The 25,828-nt window shown below is 38.9% G+C and overlaps 1 protein-coding gene across 1 annotated transcript in view; it reads left to right on the top strand.

The window, feature by feature from the left end:
• The window catches only part of LOC114653444 (uncharacterized), a 50,136-nt gene extending 27,606 nt beyond the window's left edge, over positions 1 to 22,530 (top strand). Inside the window, exons 5-7 of the mRNA XM_028803784.2 lie at positions 9,613 to 9,761; positions 18,687 to 18,826; positions 21,779 to 22,530. Of these exons, the coding sequence (XP_028659617.2) occupies positions 9,613 to 9,761; positions 18,687 to 18,826; positions 21,779 to 21,948 (459 nt within the window). The 3' untranslated portion in view covers positions 21,949 to 22,530. The remainder of the gene's footprint in view (positions 1 to 9,612; positions 9,762 to 18,686; positions 18,827 to 21,778) is intronic.
• The last annotated feature ends 3,298 nt before the right edge of the window (positions 22,531 to 25,828 follow it).

Raw genomic sequence — 25,828 nt, 5'->3', positions numbered from 1 at the left:
GAAACATCAACTACAAAGCTCCTAAAATAGTAGCACCCATCAGAAAAATAAAACGGTGCTCTTATAAAATATGCCAGTACACCACATCTGACCACATATTTTGAATCCTTGCATGTCAAAGCATTAGATTCCATATGTTGATTGCCAGGACTGCAATTTGGAAAAGACATAAATAATTTATGAAAAACAGAGATCATAACAGCGCAGGGCCTCAAAGAAACCCATAAACCAGGCCAGGGCCTTTACTACCCGGAATAAGTACCACCCCAGACAGCATGACCTCCCAAATCCACAGGCAGGCTTCAGTCTACACGGGCCCAAAAAAGAATCTTTATGAATTGAGAGTTTATTACTGGAAAGCAAAAAGAAGCAGAACAGTTGATAAATGAGGTAAAAAGGATTTGCGTAAAAGGCAGTCAAAAGCAAACAAGTTCAATAGGTAATACCCCAATAAAACAAGTAGCATATAAATCCAAGAAATCAGAAAAATCAATGCTTACTATAAATGCACTTTTAAAACATCAATGACCCACTGAACAGTCTGCAAATCAACCTCACAATACAAAGGCTGAAGGTGGTCCTTTGGATGTGATGTCAAGGTGGCCCCACATCTTCATGTTCCTCCTATAAAGCATGAGGAACGTAAGAAAACATAATAATCACAAACATAATCAATAATATAGGATGGCAAATAATATTTGAAAAACAATAAAACATTAAATTAACAAAGACCAAACTTGAACCAGGGTTATGAACCCAGCAACACCATAACAAATGGTTTACATGTTGTCAGTGGGAGCTCAGTCAGCAATAGGTATGCGGGAAATTATGTGCAGTAAGAGACATGAAATGGAAAGTGTGATATTATAGCAAAAGATGCACAACATGTAATAATAATGCATGCTGGACTAGGCTCTGGTCAGTCCTGAGCACTGGGCATCTTAACTAGGGAAAAAATTCCAGAGTTAGTCACTCCAGGTCTAAAAGACCAGGTGCATTCTGGGGATCTGTTAGGCATACATGGCTCCAATCTACCCATTATAATGAACAGGTGACTTGGGAATTGCCTGGCACCTTTATTTAGAAAGTGTAGCTCAAGACAGAAGTCACTCCTAGGACAACTAGGAGGTAATGGACCCAAAGTATACCCCTGACCCCAAAATAAACCATTTAAATGCTTCCAGAAGCATTTAAGAGCAGGGTATTATTATTGGATGATTTTGGAGCTGGGAGGACAAGGTTTGGCAGTAGAGTATTGGTAAAGGGGCAGTAGATTATTTGCTTTGGTGTGCACATTATTGGGGGTGGGGGGGCATTATATACAATTATTTATAGGGGCTGAAAAATGAACCAAAATACTGATGTTTGAGATGAAATAGTACCTCTTCCATAACATAACATTGTGAATTTTTGTTGTTAACAAACTTTGGCTTATGTACATTATAGTTATCTCAATTCAGTTATTCCACCAGAAAATGTACATATTATTAAATATATCATATTAATTACAAATGAACATTTTCCAAAACTGTTCACATACCATGTGCATTCTTATGGTGACACATGAAAACAAAATAAAAAAATGTGAATGTCTAGGAACTAATCTGATGTGCTGGTTATTTAAAACCGTATCATCTTCCTAGCCTCCTCCTGCATGTACGGAAAGTCCAGACCCTGTATGTATAGTACAAGCTGTCTAACTGTCTGTAAAAGCATTTAAACTATTTTAAATGAAGCAAGAGTAGTGATCACCACTGTGACCAGGAGAGCAGTACAATGTGGGGAGTGAGCAGGAGTGGTTTTCATGGACAGCCACGCAACAAGGGAAGCAGGGATAATCCTCGTATAGACAGTCATGAATTCATAGATTTTTATTTTATTACATGTTCAATTTTGTTTCTGGATGTTCTTTGGTTGTGGAACATCCTGAATTTAATTCTCTTCTAAATTTTGTGTTTTGAGTTTTGTTTTAGTGTAACTGATACTTTTTCACATATTTTAATTTTACATTACATATGTTCTTAGCAACAGAGCTCCATCGCATTTACATGACCCGTGGAAGTTGCACCATATGACATCATCTTCTGGATGGTGGCTCGCAGTATTCATAGTCAAAAATTGTACATTAATTACAAGCAAACCTTTCTATGTTTAGTAGCTTTTTAAAGAAAAGGTTATAAGCAGTGACTGAAGTGGAAAAAAGATCTGGTGTACTCCTTGTTGTTTTGGCTGGTAACTGTTGAATCCAGAGTTGGTTTCTGCATGAAGTTTCTGCAAGCACACCAATATACATGAACCCTTTTTAGTGTGAAAGCTAGGTGAAAGGACACTTTGTTTTTCTAAATATGGGTTGATAATGTGGTATGCATACATTAACTGCCGGTATGGATAAGACCAAAAAGGATGAAATTCAGGTAAAGTAAGGAGACCCACTTCAACCATTGATTTATAAGGCAGGTAGATCTGGCTTTGACTTCTGCTTATGTGTAAAGGTACTGCTTCTGTTATTTATTTATTGGACTGGTTTGCTTGCTCAATTTTTTATCCTTTTTTTCTTACATTTCCTTTTTGTTATTTCTTTTTTTAAATAAATATTTAAATATTAAGAAACTTTTTTATATTTGTCCTTTGGACCAGAGGTTTCCTGTTTCCCACTCCTCTATTCTAAACATTTTTGAGAATTTAAACTCTAAAAAACCTTAGGCCTATTTTAAGGCCTCTTCTTCATTCATATATATATATATATATATATAGTCACAAAAGTATGATGAGACATGAAAAGGTTTGGGGCAGCCACCCGTATATTATATCCTGCCTGCCAAGAGGTACATTTTCAAGAGTTCTTTACTCATGCGAGTCCAAAACAGAACTGAATTGCTGACTTAAGATGGTGGCTTTTAAAGACAAGTGGAGGAAGTGATGTCATCAGGTCCAGAACCGGAAGTGACATCATTGGCAGCACTGGAACTGGAAGTGACGTCATCGGTGGCACCATAACTGGGTGTGATGTCATCGGTGGCGCCAGAACCGGGGGGGATTTCCCGAGAATGGTCTGTAATGGATTGAGAGAGACAATTAGTACACCTCGCCGCTCCCTGGTCAGGCATGGAATTATTATTATTCAGGCCCTTTAGTTGTCACTTAATCTAACATGTATATATATACAACAACCCCCACAAATGCACATAAGAACTTTTCTGGCTTGAATAAAAGAGCTCCTTCTGTTGATCAGAGCCTTGTAAGTGTCAGTAAGATGTGGACAGATCTGTTCAGTTGTACTGCAGGTTTACATTTAAAGGTATCGGCGTTAGTGTAGAGAAGTACAGCTTGTGGTGTCCACAAATCACACATGCTAATTAGAGTTTTGTTCATTCTGGTGTTCCGCTTGTTATGTCAGGTTAGAATGATCCATTCATTAGAACATTGCGATATTACTAGGAACATTATTCCTAGAAGCATTGTAGCACACCTTAGACAGCATTTTAGTCACAGGAAGCAAAGGACTTAATTGATGAGTGAAGAATTCTTTTACCATCTAATTGTCTGAAAGTACAATGCAAGACCGACAGCTGTGGAAGAGACAATTGAGCAGTCCATTTGACTACTGTACTGCTAACATGGCTTGCAATGTAATTCAAGTAAAACGTATTTAGCTCTGGATTTTTACTACTAACATTTTAGAAAAATTTACATAAATCCTAGACTGCATAAATTGTTTATTACATAATCTTCAAAATTATTTCTATTTCTTTGAATCTTACTTTTACTTTCATGGTAAAGTTTCACAAGAGCTTAATAACCTCAGAAGCACTAGATACCAAATAATACTAAATGCACGTCTTTCTGCCACAATGAGGACAGCATAAGTGTTAGATGTACTTATGTAATGTAAATATTATCACTCTTGTTCCAAACAAAACCATTTAGGTATATATAAGTGTAAATCAAAAAGTAAAGGCAATTTGAAAATTACTCAATAATTGCAACAAATAGAAGCTGATGCAATACAACATGTTTGCCATGGCTTATGGGCAGTTTAAACACACACAGCGCTGTGCTCTGCCATTAGTCAAGTTAAAGTCAAAGTCAAATTGAACATGAATGATCCACTGTGGGGTGGCACCATTGTTGAACAATGCACAATACTGAGATTTCTTTGGGCAAGGGGGAAAGAAACCTGCTGAAATTCAATAAAAGATGTTGGCCCCATGTGGATGTGAAAACAGCATGTCTTAATGAAAATTTTCTGAATGGTACAAAGACGTAAAGTGGGAAAGAATAAGTGTAACTGATGAAGCTCCATCTGGTCAGCCATTAACATTGCAGAGAAGACCAAAAGTTTATGTTATCTGCTGTTGCTGCACATTTGGATGCTATGGATCTGCACTTGCCATGGTGCATGATGACCAGTGTTATTCTTGTTAACAAACACTAAAATGAAATATGACATTAATGAAAAAATAATAATTTAGTTAACTAAAAGTAAAATAAAAATAACAAAATGTGTGAAAACTAGAACTAAATGAGAACGAGAAAATAAAAACATGAACAAAATCATTTTTTATCATTTTAATTTTGATTATCACCATACTAGTCTTTGTGTATAATGTATATGCAAGTGTGCAATTGCTGGTATGTTTATTAAATATTATTTAAAACCGCACAATTTGTTTAGGATTAGGCATGGAGTTGTGAGCATGTGCAAGTACCCCTGCCTTCTTGCATCTGAATCTGTGGATTTCATTGGTCTTTTCATCCATCAGTCAGTTTCGCTTCCAGAACTGAGAGCGCATGCAAACGTTTCATCACTTGTCAATGACTTATTCTGTGGATTGCGTGGGCCGCAGTTGACTGTCAGTCACAGATGTTCTCTTGTCAGTGAATGACAGGTAACTTTAACTACACTTAAATGAAAAGGAGCTTAAATTAAAACATGCAACATATTACTGTGGAAAATACAGCTGAATGGTTTGAAATGTATAGCCATGGAAGATTTTTCAAGATTGAATAGCTACCCTACATAGCTACGCCCACTATGCTTCAAATTCAGTCTTTTACACCAAAGAAGGTAAAAATTTCAGCAATTTAACTTTACTTCACACAGATATTACTTATTTGTTGATGGTACCTTTGAAGTGACAGATTAGGCAGATGCACAGTATGCAGTCAATGTTATCAACTGAGCTGATGTTACACGTATGTTTAATTTTAACTGAGTTATTATTACTGGTGTTTCAACGTGGATGGTGCTGTGTCACACAGCTTCATGGATAGCAAATTTGATGGACTGCAGTAAGCTTAATATATTTCGAATGTTGACAGTATTGCAAAAATGAAAAAAAGAGTTTGCATCTCTAAGTGCGATGACTCCGTCTGGCCTGTTAACTTTGCAGCGATGCGATAGTCAGTCTGGGATCATTACCTCTGAGCTGAACAGCAAAAGAATATCCATTGAATGGTAAATGTTGTCCAGTGCTTTGGTGTAAAAAACTGATGATGAAATCTGCTCTTAACATATTCATTGTTCCTTATCACTGTGGATGATTGCAACATCTACATTTATGTTCCTACGTGTAATTGTACAAAAATTGTTATTTGTTTGTGTCTTTCTTCTTTTTTTGACTTGGGTATTTTTTAATCTAATTCAGAAATTTGACTTTCAAATATTTATTAATGTTTGTATCCTGTGTTATTAATGTAATTTTGCCTTTATTTCTATTGCATTCCTTACAATAATCCTTTAATTATTTGTAAAGCGCTTTGAGCTTTCAAAAGAAGCTACATAAACAAAATATATTATTATTATTATTATTATTACTACTACTATTACTACACAGCGCCATGGACTCACATTTGATTGCTAGCCTGGTCAGTGCCTGTATGGAGTTTTCATGTTCTCCCCATGTATATGTGAACTGAGTGTGTGTATAACTTCAGATATTGCTTTAACAGCTGGATATTTGAGGTCTGTCATTAAGCACTCTCAATTGACAAAATCTGTTTATTCCTACATGTGTTGTTAAATTTCTCTCCTCCCAGTTTAGGCTAACAGGGAGCACCCCATGTTTTTCATGATGCTTATTAAGTGAATGATCTGAGATTTTGCTATAAACTGGTGTTCAGTATTTAATGTAAATTGTATGTTTGTAGAAATGCAATATATGCATGGAAAAAAACTTTCTCTATTTTTGCTATTATTTTTATTAATACAGTTAAAGAAGTGAATAGTATTTCAGAAAATAATCTAAGTAAGAATTCCCTGAATAAAATAAAAGTTTTAAAATGGGTAGGTGACATATAGGCCATGCAGCAGGAGATGTCAAAACTAAATTGGGATTAATAAAGTATCTATCTATCTATCTATCTATCTATCTATCTATCTATCTATCTATCTATCTATCTATCTATCTATCTATCTATCTATCTATCTATCTATCTATCTATCTATCTAAATATAAAATAAGGGAATATGTGTGCAGTGATCTTACTGCTTGCAAAGTGAATCTTAAAAGTAAAATAGATAATGTTTTTGAAATTACATAAAATTACTTGCAGGTTAAACCAACAAATTACATCAGATGTCACTTGCTATTTGATTCTTCCCATTTTGACCATGCTGGCAGCCTTATACTGTCAAATTATCATGAGAAAATGGACGTTTGTCACAGGCAGTAAAATTGAATGCATTAAGTTGATAGATACAACATGAATTATATACATTTTAATTACTGTAAAGAAAATTGTGTTTTTCACTTGTGCATGTGAACATTTACGGTGTGACAAAAACTAAAAGATAATTGCTGAAAAACAAAATCAAATAAATACAAAAAAAGAGAATAAAATTAGAAAATGGCAAAAAACTAAATTTAAATTAAAACTACAAAATAAAATAAAAAATCTAAATAAAGGCTAAAACAAAAAAAAAATTCTTAAAACTAGAAAAACACTGATGAAGACTTGGTGTGCTGTAAAGAATGCACAAGATGTTTACCCAAACTGCTTACTGATCTGACACAAGCCAACATCCTTTGGTGAATTTCAGCAGGTTTCATTCCCTATGCCCAAAGAAATCCCACTACGCCACACTATTAAGTAATGGTGCAATTCCTCAGCAGAGCATCCATGTTCATTTGATCTTGGATTAAAGTAGACTATCAGCAGCGTGTTCAAACCACCATAAGCCATTGGGAACATGTTGTATTGCGTCAGCTTCTATGCATTGGGATTACCATTATATTTTAATTTCTTTTTCATTTTATATCCTGTATATATATATATATATATATCCATCCATCCATCCATTTTCCAACCTGCTATATATATCCTAATTACAGGGTCACGGTGGTCTGCTGGAGCCAATCCCAGCCAGCACAGGGCACAAGGCAGGTTCAAATCCTGGGTGGGGTGCCAGCCCACAGCAGGACACACACACACACCCACACAGCAGCACACACTAGGAACAATTTCGGATCGCCAATGCATCTAACCTGCATGCCTTTGGACTGTGGGAGGAAACCAGAGCACCCGGAGAAAACCCACGCAGACACGGGAAGAACATGCAAACTCCACGCAGGGGATATACATATATATATATATATACGGCATTCGTAGTCTGAATCACAATCTGATTGTATGGGTGGTTACCTACCAGGTAACGCTTGTGGTTGGTCAGCAAATCAGCTAACATCCACCACGGTGACCACATGCCGTGGCACAATGTTAGGGGCTTCGCCTCTAGCGCTGGCGTCTGAGGTTCGATTCCCGAGAGGGAGTGCAGTAGAGTGTGTATGCCTGATGAGCCCAGAATTAGGGTGAAACACGTGTCGCGTACTCTTTGCATTATTTGACAGTAAACTATTTCAACCATATATATATATATATATATATATATATATATATATATATATATCCATCCATCCATCCATTTTCCAACCCGCTGAATCCGAACACAGGGTCACGGGGGTCTGCTGGAGCCAATCCCAGCCAACACAGGGCACAAGGCAGGAATCAATCCCGGGCAGGGTGCCAACCCACCGCAGATATATATATATATACTAGGGGGCTTCGCCCCCTGCTCGCTTCGCTCGCCAACCCCCGTATTTGGTTTTCCGGATACACACTTTTAAGATTGTTTTTTTCTTTGAATTGTTGCTATTTCATTAGTTTCACTTTTATTTCAGAACTTCTGTAAAAACAATATTTGTAATCTTGCGAGTCCCAATATGCTGAATCTTTTTAATGAGGTCAAGATAGGTTTCTCTGTTTGGAATTTCAGCACAGACAAAATGATCTACATCATCAGCAGTTAATAATTTTTTTTTTACAAAGTAACAAAGTAAGTAGAGTTCTGCATTGGACTCCTGTCTGTAAAGATGTGTTATTTTCCTCTCACAGTTCCAAAAGTACATGGGGTTACGAAGGTGATACCCCAGCTTTTGTCTAGGTTTTTGTACAAGGGCTAGACAGAACGTTTTTGACTCGTGGGGTAAATTTAGGTTTTTAAATAAGCAGACAGATAAATATACATTAACAAAGTAACCAATAAATGCATGTGCGGTAAACTCCATTTTTGAAATTCTCAAGATTCTTTATTTGTCACATGCATAGTTATACAGGACAACACGCAGTGAAATGCATCCTGATCCACTTATGAAAAACTGTGCAAAGTTAGAAGAATATCAGATTAACAAAAAGTCATAGATCGAAAGATAACAGTATAGTAGAACATAATAAATAAGTAAAATTATGTGAATAAAGTAGAATTAAGTGTTAAGGTGCAGTAGTGTAGTAATTATGGTGCAAAACCAAAGTTAGACTGGTGCATAGTTAAATGAGGCAGTTTGTTTACGCTACTGCGATCTTTACTTTTTTATATTTTCTAATTTTCCTAATTTCATATCCTTTAACTTTCTCCACATGTGCATAGCGCCAAGGTTTTTTTTTTTTTTTTTTTGAGCCTTTCTAATTTCCCTGGTTTCATAGTCTCTAACCTGCTGTGCATGTGTTTAGCGCCAACGTTTGTAAACATCTCTATGAAGTTCTACTTTGTTTTTTACTCACTGTCATTTAATTCTGAGCCAGATTGGATGTGCTTTTTTTCAATTCCACTTTTTCCGGGCTGATAATTACTTTCCTTATTTTCTGAATTTGCACCTCGATTATTCTTTATTGCTCTTTTTTCTGTCCAACGCATTTGAGTCTCTTTTCTCCGTGCTTTTCTTTCTTCTTTGTTTAATCGTCGACGTTTCATTTCTACCCTTTTCATTTCAACCGTATTGACCTTATACACTTTATATGTACTGAGAGCCCTGGTGCTGTGTGTGCTGCATGACTGCCTTTACACTACTGATTTGTGTTTTTTTATATTGCTTGTAAGTAGGGTGTGTCTTGCAAGACTCTCGTTCTATGTTCCCGTGAGACGCACCATGGCAGTTCTCTTTCGTCTCGCAGGTCTTTAAATTATCTTCCGAGAAAGATCACGTATCATAGACTATCAGGACAGGGGACAGGATTTCTTTTTATAATAGATAGATAGATATATAAAATCAGAGATTTTGCTTCTAGAGCTTTCTTTTTTATCAGCCTATTAACCACACTGCAATCTCTTTATAGGTACAAAATGGACTGGCACTACATGGAACATGGAACTTGATTGTCACACTTCTGAACCTGGGTATTGTTTTGAGATATTCCATCGGAATGGAGAATTCAGTTGTGAGCACTCTTGTACTTACCCTACTGCTCTGTGCAACACTGTTATGGTATGATATGTTTTTTCATCTTTTTCAACAAGTATTCCTTCCATTGATTCTAGTGCTTCTTTAACTTTTCACGCTGCCTCCACTATGGCTATTATTTGATTATACAGTATGTATAGTTCAAAATAATATACATTGTAATGCGCTAAAACTTTTTAGTCCTTTGTGCTTTAAATTATAGGTTTTGTTACCATCATTTGTAAATGATGGGCTGCACGGTGGCGTGGTGGTAGCGCTGCTGCCTCGCAGTTAGGAGACCTAGGTTTGCTTCCTGGGTCCTCCCTGTGTGGAGTTTGCTTGTTCTCCACGTGTCTGCGTGGGTTTCCTCCGGGTGCTCCGGTGTCCTCTGACTGTAAATGATGGTTAAAACTTTCAGCAATACATAGTCTGTTCTACTTCATGGGTTACACCTTGACACCTTGTTTTTATCCAAACAGCCATTATCTTCACCCATCCATCCAAGTTCGGATGAAGGTAAAGATTACTACAATTGACTTTGTAATAGCAGATTTTCGGTTACTGTATTAATTACACTTACATGCATTCAACACATCTATACATGCTTTTATGAACAAAGCAGAAGCATCTCAGATTAATAATAAAATATCCATCCATCCATTTTCCAACCCGCTGAATCCGAACACAGGGTCACGGGGGTCTGCTGGAGCCAATCCCAGCCAACACTGGGCACAAGGCAGGAACCAATCCTGGGCAGGGTGCCAACCCACCACAGGACACACACACCAGGGCCAATTTAGAATCGCCAATCCACCTAACCTGCATGTCTTTGGACTGTGGGAGGAAACCCACGCAGACACGGGGAGAACATGCAAACTCCACGCAGGGAGGACCCAGGAAGCGAACCCAGGTCTCCTAATTGCAAGGCAGCAGCACTACCACTGCGCCACCGTGCTGCCCAGAATAAAATTTAAACCTAGTAAAAATAAGTAAATAGATAAATTAATAAGTGAATATAGATAAATGGAGAAGAAAAATTAAAAAAAGTAAAAAAGGAGAGTAGGAAGAGAATCTGCTTCCTCAGTGCTTTAAAAGCTTATTCTAAAGCGGTATTGATTAATTCCTGCCAGGTTTGGAAAAATTTCTGCACAGATCCTCTAAGTGAGAATTTTATTTTTCCCAATTTCAAATAATGTATAAAATTAAAAGTTACACACTGACTTAAAAGGGGAGAGTTAGGATTCTTCCATTTTAGCAAGATAAGTCTCTGTGCCAATAGTGAAGTAAAGGCAATCACAGTTTGTTTGTCCTTCTCCACTTCAAGCCCATCTGGAAGTGCACCAAACACAGCTATTAATGAATTAGGAGGGATTGTGTCACCATGGCTGCCTGAAAGGCATTTAAAGATTTTGGTCCAGAATGATGTTAATTTAGCACAGGCCCAAAACATGTGACCCAGTGAGGCTGGAACTTGATTGCAGTGTTTGCAGGTTGGATCTTACACTGGAAATATTTTGGACAATTTTAAACAAGACAGATGTGCTCAATATATAATTTTGAGTTGAATAATTGTATGCTTTGCGCATATGGAGCTCGAGTGAATTCTCTGCATTGCTACCTTCCACTCCTTTTCTGAGATGCTGAGTGAGAGATCCTTTTCCCACTGTCCTCTTCGATCTTTGAAAGGGAGGGACTGTAAAATGGTTTTATATATTGCAGAGATGCTGTCTGAGTCCTTGAAACTGATCAATATATTTTCCAGCATAGAGGGAGGTGGGAGGTGAGGAAAATTGGGCAGGTTCCGTTTAACAAAGTTTCTAATTTGAAGAAAGTGAAAGAAATGTGTTGCTGGAAAATTAAATTTAGAATGTAATTGTTTGTAGGATGCAAAGACGTTGTCTATGTACAGATCTCTAAGTGATTTAATCCCAAATGTTTTCCAGACATTAAAAACTGCATATGTTTGAAAGGGTGGAAAAAGGTGGTTCTCATGTAGAGGTGCCACCGATAAAAGATTCTCTATCTTAAAATGCTTCCTACATTGGTTAACATTAAAGTTTAAGGAGGCACAAAAAATGCCTCTTAGATGCTTTGATGAAAATAGTAACAGGTAGATTCAGTAAGAAATTCTACTGTTGTGGAAATAAATTCTGACTGGCTTCATCAATTTTGAAATAACAAGTTAGAATGCTTCATTAAAAGTCCACAAGGACTAGCTTTGGTCATCATACCTTTTCAGTGTGAGTGCCTGCCTAAGAAGTCTAGCTCCTAGCAAGCACAAATAGCATAATATTGAAGAAAACAAAAATACATGCTTTCTTCTAGAATTAGAAGAACTGACAAGTAGAGAGGTAGGTAGAGCTTTATTTGTCTTCAGGGGTCAATTTAGTTTGTTATAGAAGGTCAATAAATAAATATTAATATACAGTATAATGATAAACAACAACCCCCTATCAAATACATATCAGAATGACTAATAAGACGTAAAAAGAAATAAAACTTTTGACTTGGCTAAACATAAAAAGAGCAGTAGAGTCGCAGTGAGGTGTTACAAAGGCATATTGTTGTAGACATGAAGGAACCCCAGACGTTTTGCTTTATACACTTGTGCTGAATAATTGAAATGCTAACTGCTGAAAGAATTCAAAGCCAGTATGCCAGAGAGCGAATGTGCAGCATTGTTCATAATGATGCTGAGTTGTGTTTTTATTCACTCCTCTGTTACTACATTCAGCGGCTTGAAAGTGCATTCTGTAATTGAGTCTGTATTTTTAATTAACTTGTTGATTCGATGGGACTCTCTTGAAGTGATTTTACTGGCTCAACACACCACAGCACAGAAAATCTCATTGGCGTTGCACCTAAAATGTGCCATACAAAGAAATTCCCCAATGCTTGCTTTTTGATGATTCAGTAACTCCACAATACATTCTTTGTTATAGTGGGCTTAAAAAACATTTAAGAGCTTTGCATTCACTTTGTTACATGTTTGAAGTTTACATAAACATTAAACATTGAGATAATCAAAATTTTGGATTACTAATTTCTGCTGTATAATTACACTATGCTCTGTGCCTTTTATGGCGCACCCCTTAGATACAAGGATGAGGCAGTGGATTGCACGTTACCTTTTATTGTAACATATAATATCTGTTCACACCCAAATGCACAGATAATCCCACTAAATTTAACTAAAAACAGGTAAGAAAAATGGGAATTTTTTTTCTTTCACTTTGTCTCCTTTAAAATCTTTTCTGGCCCAAATAAGACATCCTTTGTCACTTTTAGTTATTACTCGTTTCTGAATCTGGTACCATACCTGCTGGTTTACTGTCTCTTTTATTGTCTTTACAGGTACCAGAAGACCCAGGGCTAAAAGCTCTGGGAAAACTGGTGTAGTTGCCTCAGGCACCTTCAACAGACACCTTTGACTTCTCTGTACTCATAAACAGCCACTTTGGATAAATACTGGGGAGTTCACCTTCAGGTTTCCCATCAATAATCACATCAGTCCTGCTGTACATTTACATGTGCTATAATAACCTGGTTATGCACAGCAACCTGGTTTCTAAAGTGCCATGAAAACCCGTAGAGAGACTGAGTTATTAGTCTCTGAGAAACCAGTTTAACACACATAGATTTTCTGTGAGTAGTCTGTTTATTTGGTAGCTATGTAAACCCTTAACCAAGTTACAGTTAAGGATTTTGTAGTCTGCACATGTCCATTGTTAGCATCCTTTTCCCAATATACAAAGCATCTCTCCTCTGCACATGTCCAAACCAACGCAATCTCTTCTCTCTGACGTTGTCTCTCAATAAATGCGTATTATCTTATGGAGACAAGAAAATATACAAGTCACTGTATATGCCCTGTAGTCTTTAAGAAATGGAAAGAGAATAGTAAATCTGCCTAGAGCAAGCTGGACACATAAACTAAATTATTACTCAATAGGAACACTCGTGAGGGGGGCCACTACGAGAACTCTGATAACTCTGAAGGAGTTACAAGCTACAGTAGCTCAGATTGAAGTGAATACAACAAATGTTGCCTGGGTGCTTCATCTGTCATAGCTTTAAGGTAGAGTGGAAAAGAGAAAGACACAGCTAAAGAAAAATGCACAGAAGGCACTGGAAGACTCTGAAGTCAGTTTTTTAAAAGGTTCTATGGTCTGATAAGGCCATCATCAAGCTTTTCTGCCCATCAGACTAAACGTCATGTTTGACGTAGGATAATCACTGCACCTTATCAAATATCACACAATCTTCACCAGGAAGACTGAAGGTAGCAGCTTCATGCTATGTGGACACTTCTCTGCAGCAAGACCTATAAGGGTAGAAGATAAATTGACTGCAGCAGAATACTGTGAAATCCTGTAGAAAAACCAGGTGCAATTTGCAAGAATCCTGTGCCTTGGAATATTTGTTTTCTAGAAGGACAATAACCCCAAGACTAACACAAAGCTTGCATAGGAACAGCTTAAAAAGAATGATGTTAATGTCCTGGAGTGGGCGAGTCAGAATCCAGATCTCAATTTAGTTGAGAATTTATGACTGGACTGTAAAAAGTCTGCTCACCAACAATCGCTATGCAACCTGAAAAATGTTTGAGTAGTTTTGCAAAAGAGAATGAGGAAAAACTGCAAAGCTGATAGAATTAGACCTGAGCATACAGACTCAATGCTACCAAAAGTATATAGGCCTAAACTAAATACAGACTTGAAGAATGTGAATACTTAATGTGATCAATTATTTTGTTTCTAATTAATTTGGATTATTATGCGGAGCTCTGTCTTCACTTTGACTTTAAAGAGTCTTGATCAGTGTCAGAAAAGCCAATTTATGTCCAGTGTGATTCAATTTTGTATAATAATAATGAAATGTGAAAACTCCCAAGGGGTTAATACTTTTATATAGTCACCATATATTTTTTTAGTTGCTGACTGGAGTTTTTTTTGGTCTGGTCCCAGAAACCATATTTTTCCTCCCAGGATGCCAAACTACAACTCACTTTTAATGGCCCCAGACATTTCTACAACCCTGACTCTTCCATCAAAGTGTCTGGTCTCCACAGCAACCTGTCAGATGCCTGCCCTCTCCATGGATTTAGCTAGAATGTTAATGTATTTGGCAGCACATGCAACTCTGCTGACAGAGACAGCTGCTGCTCAGAAAGGCACCATCACAGCAAACAGGCCAAAACTACCACTGGCTGAAGGAGATTTCCTTTAGTGCAGAGGTAAAACTGAGAGTGTGTAATTCCACCATTGTGAGTTTACACCCCACCTCAGCTATCTCAGGGTGTAGAAATTAATCACATGTATAGAATCAAGATGTGCTGCCCCCATTGCCTCAACCTCTCACATTGGCCTCTACTAGACCTCAACTTTCCTCCAGAGTAACTTTCTCTCTGTTCCTCCATGAGATTTATAATAATAATAATAATAATTCTTTACATTTATATAGCGCTTTTCTCACTACTCAAATCGCTCTAAAGTTAGGGTTGCTCTGTACAATTCTGATACTTCCATTGCCCCCTGGCAACCTCTGTCCAAACAGGAGCTTTGTCGCACATATTAAGATTTTTTGATATTCTTCTGAGAGTACAGCATGATTCAAATTCAAGGAGAATTATTGCACACATGTAGCAGCATCAACAAAACGTTATCTGGTCTTAACCTAACAGGCTCAACCAGTTTGCACACTGGGATATTTTCTGTGGAATTTGTTTGAGCAAATTTCCTTTCATCCCTCCTAATCAGAACCAATTGCTCTGTTCGCAGTTACTAGCAGGTGTCATTCCATCTGAGACACTAGCATCTTTAGTAGCTTTTATTATCTATGCTGTGTGAACAATTATTAGGCAAGTCAGTATTCTGACCTTATCATTATATCTATGCAGATTTTCCAACTCTAAACCATATAAACCTGTATTGTTATTGATTGTGCTCATTGTTTTAAAAAGAACAGAATAAGAAATGAGACAATCAGAGGTACAACAAAAGTGTTAGAAATACTGTATCTAAGAAAATACAGGAAAATAGGTTAAAGTAGTATGGACATGAATAATGGGCAAAAAAGTGATGGGAATGGACGTACAGGGGAAAAGAAAGCGAGGGAGGCCAAAGCAGAAGTGGATGGATAAAGTAAAAGACCTGAAGGAAAAGGGCTTGACTGGTGAGGAGGTGCAGGACCAAGCTGTTTGGAGAAGGTTGATCAAACACATTGACCCCATATAGAACTGAGACAAGATGAGAATGGAATAAGTATGTAATAGTTTAATGAGGGAGTGTGTGGCTTAAAGTGATTAACACCTTATATTAGGGCAGCATGGTGGTGCAGTGCCTCACAGTAAGGAGACCTGGGTTTGCTTCCTGAGTCTTCCCTGCGTGGAGTTTGCATGTTCTCCCCGTGTCTGCAAGGGTTTCCTCCCACAGTCCAAAGACATGCAGGTTAGGTGCATTGGCGATTCTAAATTGTCCCTAGTGTGTACTTGGTGTGTGGGTGTGTGCCCTGCGGTGGGCTGGTGCCCTGCCCAGGGTTTGTTCCCACCTTGCACCCTGTGCTGGCTGGGATTGGCTCCAGGAGACCCCTGTGACCCTGTGTTAAGATATAGCGGGTTGGACAATGACTGACTGACACCTTATATTAAGGTACATGCAATTATTGGGCAACTTTATTACCTCATATAAAATGGACCAAAAACTTGGAAAATGCCTTTCTGACATATGCAGCACTCTGAAAACTGCTAAACAAATGGAGTGTGACCACCGGGCAATTACACATTTTGTGGCAAATACACAAAGAATGTGCGGCGAAGAAAAGGTGCAAATTAACTGCAAAGAACTTCAAAAGAAATAAACATGAAGCTACCAGGACCCCATACACTTTTGGTGCAACCATGCTCCAGAACTACGACTTACCCAGAGTGTCCAGAAGTTCAGTGCTCAGAGATGTGGCTAAGGTAAAGAAAACTGAAACATGACCATCACTGAATAAGTTTCACAAGTTGAAGCATGAAGATTGGGCTAAGAAATCCCTGAACTCTGGATTTTCATGGACAGGTAAAATGAGAATGACTCTTGATGGAAAGGGCCACAGTTTGAGTCAAGTGCCAACAAGGTGGTGATGTGGCACTGGTGTGGGTTGTTATCATTAAGGATGTGCTAGCTGGACATTTTCAGGTTGAAGATTGACTGAAAATCAACTTCCAAACCTACTGCTAGTTTCTGGAAGATACTTTCTTCAAGCAGTGGTGCGGGCAGAAATCAACATCACACAAGAAGGCCATGACCTTTATGCACCGTGTTCCATTACATCCATCCAAGTACTCCATTGCTTAGTCAGCCAACAAAGATGACTGAATAATGACCTGACCTCTTTCCTCACCTGACTTTTATTCTATTGAGAACTTGTGGGTTCTTCTCAAATGTGAGATTTATAATGAGGGAAGACAACACTCCTCTTTGAAGAGCATTTGGGAGTTCATTGTGAAGCGATCAAGAAACTGACAGGGAGGCTTGTGACAGTCATTGAAAAGAAGGGTGGATAGACTGATAGATTGATCATTGAAAAATTTTGAAAGGACAAAAATGTTCATGGTTTTATGTCATTTTATGTTACTTATTTGTTACACTTACTGTAAAACCTGAGAATAAACACGTGAGTGGGGAAAAAATCATTTGTAATTTAGTCACCTAATAGTTGTGCACACATATATTTTCCCCTGAAAAAGTCAAAACTAACTGTTTCTTTGTTAAACATTCGGGTTTGATGTAAATTTAAATTTTGGTTTGACTGAGAGCATTGTATCTGTTAACAATAAAATTGATCCTGAGGATAACAATTTGCCTTATACAGTGGAACCTCGGGTCACGACCGTAATTCGTTCCAAAACTCTGGTCGTAACCCGAAGTAATTTCCCCCATAGGATTGTATGTAAATACAATTAATCCATTCCAGACCGTACGAACTGTATGTAAATAATTTTTTAAAGATTTTTAAGCACAAATAGAGTTAATAATACCATAGAATGCACAGCGTAACAGTAAACTAAATGTAAAAACATTGAATAACACTGAGAAACCTTGAACATCAGAGAAAACTAACATTGCAAGAGTTTGCGCTATAGCGCTACGAACCGCTCGCTAAAAACACTTTTTTTAATGAGTTTTAAGCACAGGGAAAAAAGAAACATTTGAAAAATCCGTAATTTAATAAACAACCAAGAAAAGTAATATTGCAACAATGCATGCTACGAACCGATCTCTGTAAACAGAAGTGAAGTGGAGGTTAAAATCCAATAGAAAAAAGTCTTCATTAAATACGAGGTTAAAACAATGCTCGACTCAATCTCTTTAAAAACAAGCCCGGTGCATTCTTTAACTGCCTTCTCGGCCTTATGTGGACAGCCCTCTCTCTCTCGCGCGCGCGCATGTGTGTGTGTCTCTCTCTCGCACACGTGTGTGTCTGTCTCTTTCTCTCGCGCGCTTGTGTGTGCGTCTCTCTCGCGCACTTGTGTGCGTCTCTCTCGCGCTCTCTCGCGCGCGTGTGTGTGTGTCTCTCTCTCACACGCGTGTGTGTCTATCTCTTTCTCTCGCGCGCGTGTGTCTGTCTCTCTCTTGCGCGTGCTTGTGTGTCTGTCTCTCTCTCGCGCACTTGTGTGTGTCTCTCTTGCGTGTGTGTCTGTCTGTCTGTCTCTCTCTCTCTCTCTCTCGCTCGCTACACAGGGAATGCACAGGGAGAGACTGAACATGTGCGGAAATCATCGGCATGCTCAAACCAAAAGGGAAAGTGGCTTGTTTGTATACTAAGTGTGTGGTCGTGAACAGATGCAAAAGTTTGGTGAACTTTTTGGTCGTAACCCGATTTGTACGTGTTCAGAGACGTTCATGAACCGAGGTTCCACTGTAATTGTGAGTACAGTGCAGTGATTGTTGTTTTGGTACTTATGACTTCATTTTTCTTTTTCAGGTTCCTGTTGGAAAATGTCATTTTTGAGAAGGAAATGCGCTATACCTTTACTGTCTACCCAGTAGTGATTTTGGCTGCAGGAGCAATGTTCACAAGAAACTATATTTACAACTATATTACCAATAACACCATTTATTGTGGTAAGTTTATGGCATAATGCTAGAAGATATTTGATGATATGCAGTATGTTGAGTGTGCTTTTGCCTCACAGATCCAGTGTCCCAGGAATGAAATTTGCACGTCTTTGTTGTTTGTGTGAGATGAGATGTGCATGTTAGACTGACTGGCCATTAGTAATGAGCAGAAAATCCAAGTTTTGTTTCACCTGAAGCTTTGCAAAACACAAAACACATTTGTTTGGGATTAAAGTTTTTTTTGAGTGGAAAGCAATATGGCAAATATTATGCCATTATATAAAAAGAGTGAGCTAGCAGACATAAGTAACTATAGTTCAATAAGTTTAACATGCGTTACAAGTAAATTAATGGAAGGAATAAGGATAAGACTGAACAACACATGGCAAGAACAGGCGTGTTAGTGAACAGTTAGCATGGGTTCTGATGAAGGAAGTCATGTTTTACTGCCATGCTGGAATTCTATGAGGAAGCAACAAAAGGATACAACTAGAGTAGTGCATGTGGTATTATTCATCTTGACTTTCAGAAAGCATTTGATAAGGTGCCACATGAGAGGTTTGTCATCAAACTAAAAGAAGTGGGAGAAGTGGAAGGGTGTTGTGTGGAGGTGGGTGCAAAATTGGATAAAAAACAGGAAGCAGAGGGTTATGATATGAGGAACCTTGGGTAAAGTTAAGAGTGGTGCTCCTTAGGGGTCAGTGTTAGGTCTGCTGCTGTTTTTAATATGCACTGTTTAAAAAAAAAATAAGGGAACACTTAATCATCACAGTCTAATACCAAGTCAATTAAGCTTCAGGGGTGTCAATCTGTCTAGCAAGGACGCATAAGCGAATCAACTTAACCTGCTTTGATGCAAATGAAAGTGGCAACAAATGTACTGGACAGGCAACAGCAAGACAACCCCAAAAAAGGGAATAATTGTGCAGGTGGTGGCCACAGAGCACTTTCCTCATCCATCCTAACTGATTGTTCTCTAGTTTTGTAAGTATCCTTGTCACTCCTGGTAGCACAAGGTGGTACCTGCAGCCGATTCAGGTTGCACACGTAGTCCAGGTTCTCCAGGATGGCACACCCATACGTGCAGTTGCAGAAAAGTTTGCTGTGTCTCCCAGCACAGTCTTAAGAGCATGGAGGAGAAACCAATATATGGGGTTGTTACACAAGGAAAGCTGAACAGGGCCATAGAAAGGCATCAGCCCAGCAGCAGGACTGGTATCTGCTCCTTTGTGCAAAGAGGAACAGGACGACAACTGCTAGAGGCCTACAAAGTGACTTCCAACTGGCTACTGGTGTGCATGTGTCTGATCAAACTGTCAGAAACAGACTCCATGAAGGTAACATGAGGGCCCGATGCCCTCCATTGGGACCTGTGCACAGCCCATCACCGTGCAGCTTGATTGGCATTCGCCAGAGAATACCACAACTGGCAGCTCCACCATTGGTGTCCTATTCTCTTCAACAGATTAGAACAGGTTCACACTGAGATGTGAAAGAGTCTGGCGATGCTGTGGTGAACATTATGCAGCCTGCAACATCATCCAGCATGAACAGTTTGGCGGTGGATCAGTGATGGCCTTGGGAGGAATATCCTTGGAGGGTCGCACAGACCCCCATGTGCTGGGCAATGTTACCCTGACTGCTGTAAGGTACTGGGATGTAATCCTCAGAGCCATTGTCAGACTGTTCATTTGTGCAGTGGGCCCTGAGTTACTCCTGGTGCAGGACAATGTCATGAAGCCAGAATATGTAGGCAGTTTCTGGATAACAAAGGCATTGATGTCATTGACTGGCCTGCTCGTTACCCAGATCTCCTTGTGTAACTGCCTGGTGTCTCTTCCATGCTTGCAACGACACGTATGGATATGCCATCCCAGAGGAGCTGGACTACCTGTGCAACCTGAATCGGCTCATCAACAAGGATTCTATATTCTTTTTCATGGGAAAGTCTTCAGGTAAGTGTTTCCCACGGCTCTATGCATAGATACAATGTAAAACACTTTGCAACTCTCTCTCTCTCTGTCACTGCCTCCACTCCTCTACGCCACTGTTGTCCACCTCCTCCCAATTCTGGCTTCTCGAGCTGTGGCAGGCAGCTCCTTTTATGTAATCCCTGGAAGTACTCCCAGTGTCCCAAAGCTGTGGATTGGAAGCACTTCCAGGTAAGGTAGGAGCCTGACAAAGCAGTGCTCACCAGTCCACCTAGCTCCCTCTGGTAGTACCCATAGAACCCAACAGTCCTGAGCCGATAAACTCCCAATTCCCATGATGCCCTGTGGGAATCCTTGGAGATTCTCTAATCCAAGGGAGAATGCCATCTAGTGCCTGGAGGGTGACAAAATCCTGTGCAAATTGTTTCCCCTTGTCCTCCCATGCTGTGGGCATCCCGGTTGGGTAAGGTTCCCAGGCGGTGCCCTTCACACTGGTTAAAACTTACTGTATGAAGGTAGCACCTCACCTTGTTTTCACCTTGTCTTGTTGGGTCATTGCAGCTGGTGTGCGCTGTGCTGCACCTAAATGCCATGACCACCATTTGAATGCCAAGTGTAAATGTCAATTGCCGATAGAATCTTTATGTGAAACTCGTACTAAAGGTGATCTTTGAGAAAACTAATTGTCGTCATTGGTCATATGTAACATGTTTTGAATATGGAAGAATTAAAAAGATCCAACACAGGCCTTGAGTTTGACACCCCTGAACCAGACTGACCAAACTAACATCAAGTCAACATCTGAAGCTCCCTGGAGTCCTATTGCCCACCATCTGTCTATGCTGACTAAGCTCTGAACCCACTGAAGAGGATTCTTCACTTGGCTTCTTTAATACAAATGCATTTTATCCTCCTTTATATTTTATTTGTCAGTCATGAAACATGTTTGCTACTTATACAAGTGTTTGTAGTACTGCCTATTTTTTCTAACCATGCTTTTCTTTTTTACTTTTTTTTATTTTTACAGGCGCCATTATGATTATTGCTGCTGTGGTCTGTATAATTCGATTAATAGCAACATGCTTTTATGATGACAAATACCGAGAAAGAACAGATCCCTTTGGCAGAAGTAACATCTCAAAGCAGGATCTGAACAGCAAATTTGGTATTGTCAACCCACACTTTATGAAAAATTAGCTGGCAAAACTGCCCAAGTGTGAAACGCTGAAGCACAAGGAGAGGTAATTTAAAAAAACTCCTTGTACTCTGCACTTTTCTAGATGTGTTTAAGGCAAAAAAAGTACACTTGGATTTGAGTTGTGGATAATAATTAACATAATCTCTAAGCCAAAGGTGAACAAACTGGCAAAACATGAACTTTGCTTGAACTGAGATTAAGATTTAGATTAGAAGAGCTGTGGGGCATGCAAGAGGATAAAGGCCATGAAACCCGCCAAAAAGATAAATATCAAAAATTGGCAATTATTTTCAAAAATGCATCTATCGATCAAGATCTATATCTACCCTTTTATGTAAAAACATGTCACTTTTCCTGCACGTTATTTTTTTTAATTCCACACCTCTTCATCTGCAGACTATAGAATACACTGTGCTTTTAGTTTCTCCTGATCTGCTTCTTAATGTAATGCAATGAGGTAATTCAAAAATAGCTGAGGGGTTCAAATTAATATGTATATCTGTATTGCCCATTCTTCAGAATTAAAAGTTGACAATTTAAATGCTGTATTCTGGGTTTTTTTTCTAAACTAAACAGCTACAGTGGTTTCAGGAAGTACTTGGACCCCTTCACTTTTTACACACTTCATTGTGTTGTAGATTGAATCTTAAACTAGTAGTGCTCACCGTCAAAAACGGGCTGAAATCTAAGTAATCAACACAGACCTCAGCATTAGCGTTTGTAGTACAGTGTGTCCATCCACTTACTATATCTTTGTTACATGTCATTTGGTATAGGAGTTGGAAAAGCAGTGCTAATGTTTCTGATGCACCATCTGTTGGAGAGCAGACCTACTGTACTGTTATTCGTTTTTTAAGGTGGATGGATAAATTTGCCACTTTTGCCCATCAATCTACATTCAATAATCCCTAACGAGAAGGTTAAAATATTTTTTCACAAAGGTTTAGACTGTTCTGTTACGCTAAAGTGGGGAATTTATTTGTTGATCCTATCATTGTTTTTTTCACGAAACCGCACTCATAAACAATACCTGAAAACAGAAGAATGAACATTAAAAATTGAAATGGCCTGGTATCGTTTTAGAATATTAGAATATATAGAAAGATTTAGATGAGAACAGTGTAGTGGTAGTGCTGCTGCCTCGCAGTTAGGAGACTTGGGTTCGCTTCCCGGGTCCTCCCTGCGTGGAGTTTGCATGTTCTCCCTGTGTCTGTGTGGGTTTCCTCCGGGTGCTCCGGTTTCCAAAGACATGCAGGTTAGGTGCATTGGTGATCCTAAATTGTCCCTAGTGTGTGCTTGGTGTGTGGATGTGTGTGTCCTGCGGTGGGCTGGCACCCTGCCTGGGATGTTCCTGCCTTGTGCCCTGTGTTGGCTGGGATTGGCTCCAGTAGACCCCCATGACCCTGTGTTAGGATATAGCGGGTTGGATAATGCCCAACAAAGCCCACCAATCCTATCTACTTAATGTCGAGTTCTGAATGTTCCTGAAGTTCTACCATACCACTTGGTAGCTTATTCCATGTGTCTATTGTTCTCTGTGTGAAGGAAAACTTCCTAATGTTTGGGCAAAATTTACTCTTAACAATTTTCCAACTGTGTCCCCATGTTTTTGAATAACTCATTTTAAAGTAACAGTCTTGATCCACTGGATTAGTTAAGTTTCTTCACAATTTTAAAATCTTCATCTATCTCATCCAGATTCCACTTAAAGGTTGTCAAGGTTTCTGCTTCCACTACATGTCTCGGGAGTTTGTTCCAGAGTCCCATAACTCTTTCTGTAAAGAAGTGCTTCCTGGCTTCAGTTACACAGTCCCTTAATTTTCAATGTCGTCTTTGAGTATGTGATTCAACCTTAAGCTGAAAGAATTCTGCTGAATCTGCTTTATCAATACCTTTGAGAATTTTGAAGACCAGGATTTAGTCCCCATGCTATCGCCTCAGTTCAAGACTAAACAGGTTTAATTCTCTGAGTATGTCAGAGTATGACATGTCCTTAAGTCCTGGGATGCACTTGCATGCTCTCCTTTGCACAGCTTCAAGTGCTGCTACACTATGTCTTTCTTGTACTGTAGTGACCAGGGGCCTCATGTATAAACGGTGCGTACGCACAGAAATGTTGCGTAAGAACGTTTCCACGTTCAAATCGCGATGTATAAAACCTAAACTTGGTGTAAAGCCACGCACATTTCCACGGTACCTCATACCCTGGCGTACGCAAGTTCTCCGCTCGGTTCTGCAGACTGGCGGCACCCAGCATCAAAGCAGTGCTACTGTTCCTGTGTGGTCACCCTTACTTTCTTAGATCCACATTCATGACGCGGCTTTATAAATTCACTGAAACAAACTGCATATTGTGTATTAGTGTAATGCATCTGATTGTACAGTAATTAACCTGTAATAATATAATGGTCCAGGGAATAGCCATAGTATTCCAAATACCATAACTGCTTTAGCGTTGTTACTGTCACTGCACCTTCTTCTTCTTCTTTCAGCTGCTCCCATTACAGGTTGCCACAGCAGATCATCTTTTTCCACATTACTCTCTCTGCACCACTCAGAGTGTTTATATCACTGCATCTGAGTTTGGAATCACAGCAGCAGCTGATTGGAAAGAGAATTATCGGGATACAGCATCAAGCACACACTGCCTCAGTAACAGCAAAACACATCAGAGCATTTCCTGTGCGGACCTCGTGGTTCAGAAACAGTTTCATCCCAAGAACTTTAAATGCACTCAATCAAGTGCTCCTTGTAGAACTGTTTGTACTTATAAGTACAAGTACCTCACTGTAAACTTGCACAACAGTTATAATATTGCACAAGCTGCGCCACTTTATAAAGCGCGTATTTACATATGATGACGATATCATTTTTAAGATGAAATGCAGCAAAATATGTTGATTATATTATACAAATAAAACTTTAACTTCATTTAAATAATCTATATTGTTAATAATCAAACATGTGAGGACACGGTGCCGCAGCGCTGGTTAGTTCACAGATTATTCTATACCTCGTGCTTTATTCTTGCTGGGCTGGCGCGACACTAGTAGGATAGACACGTACTACGAAGATATTTCAATGTTCCTTAAACGTTTTGAAGAATCGGCGTCCTAAGCTTACAGATGGCTTAACGTCTATTACAGAGCTGATTGTGTGGCGATTGGGTATTTGGAGAAAGAAAAATAAGGACAAGAATTGGAGGTTAGTATTTTTGAAAGAGACAGTACTGCTGCGATAAATTATTTCATTGAAGGTCGTGTATGGCGCAGCAAGCATCTTGCATGAGACATGAACAAGCACTGCGCCACCGTGTTCCCATGTTTAATAACATGCTTTCATTCCTATCATCATGAAAAAGATATCTCGTATACATCTCAGTATTTTAATTATTCAGACAGCTGTAATATTACGAACGTAATGGATTCTGTGTCCTGTCGGAGAAAGAGAAAACCAATTTAAGAAGCGGGTAGTGATTCACACACATAGAGCAAATAGAAGATCAAATACAGAATAAAGCATTTAACGTGCTACTTTAGTTACGATGGGATTTGAGAAACTAGTAAATTAAACGATTTTAAGATGAAGTTTATGATGTTCTACTTTAATGGCAAAATAAACTACGTGATTAAAGTGGAAATTTCGAGATTAAAGTTGACATTTCATGCTTTTTTCCCCACTGTGTGCCTTTTTTTTTTCACTATACCCTAATAAGCTTTCATATGACACTCAGACGGTGGGCTACGAGTCACCTTTTCACGCCGACTTTGATATGTGACAACTTCTTTTTTATTTCGGGCACTGTGCGACTTTGTGAACTTGTGCTTTCGAGTTTCTCCGACATACCATGTCACTCGATCAACTTCCTTTTGTTGATTA

Source organism: Erpetoichthys calabaricus, chromosome 6 (assembly GCF_900747795.2).
Source record: "Erpetoichthys calabaricus chromosome 6, fErpCal1.3, whole genome shotgun sequence".
In the NCBI taxonomy this organism is placed as follows: domain Eukaryota; kingdom Metazoa; phylum Chordata; class Cladistia; order Polypteriformes; family Polypteridae; genus Erpetoichthys; species Erpetoichthys calabaricus.
The sequence above is the reverse complement of the archived record's forward strand: the minus strand, read 5'-3'. Positions and strand labels throughout refer to the sequence as shown.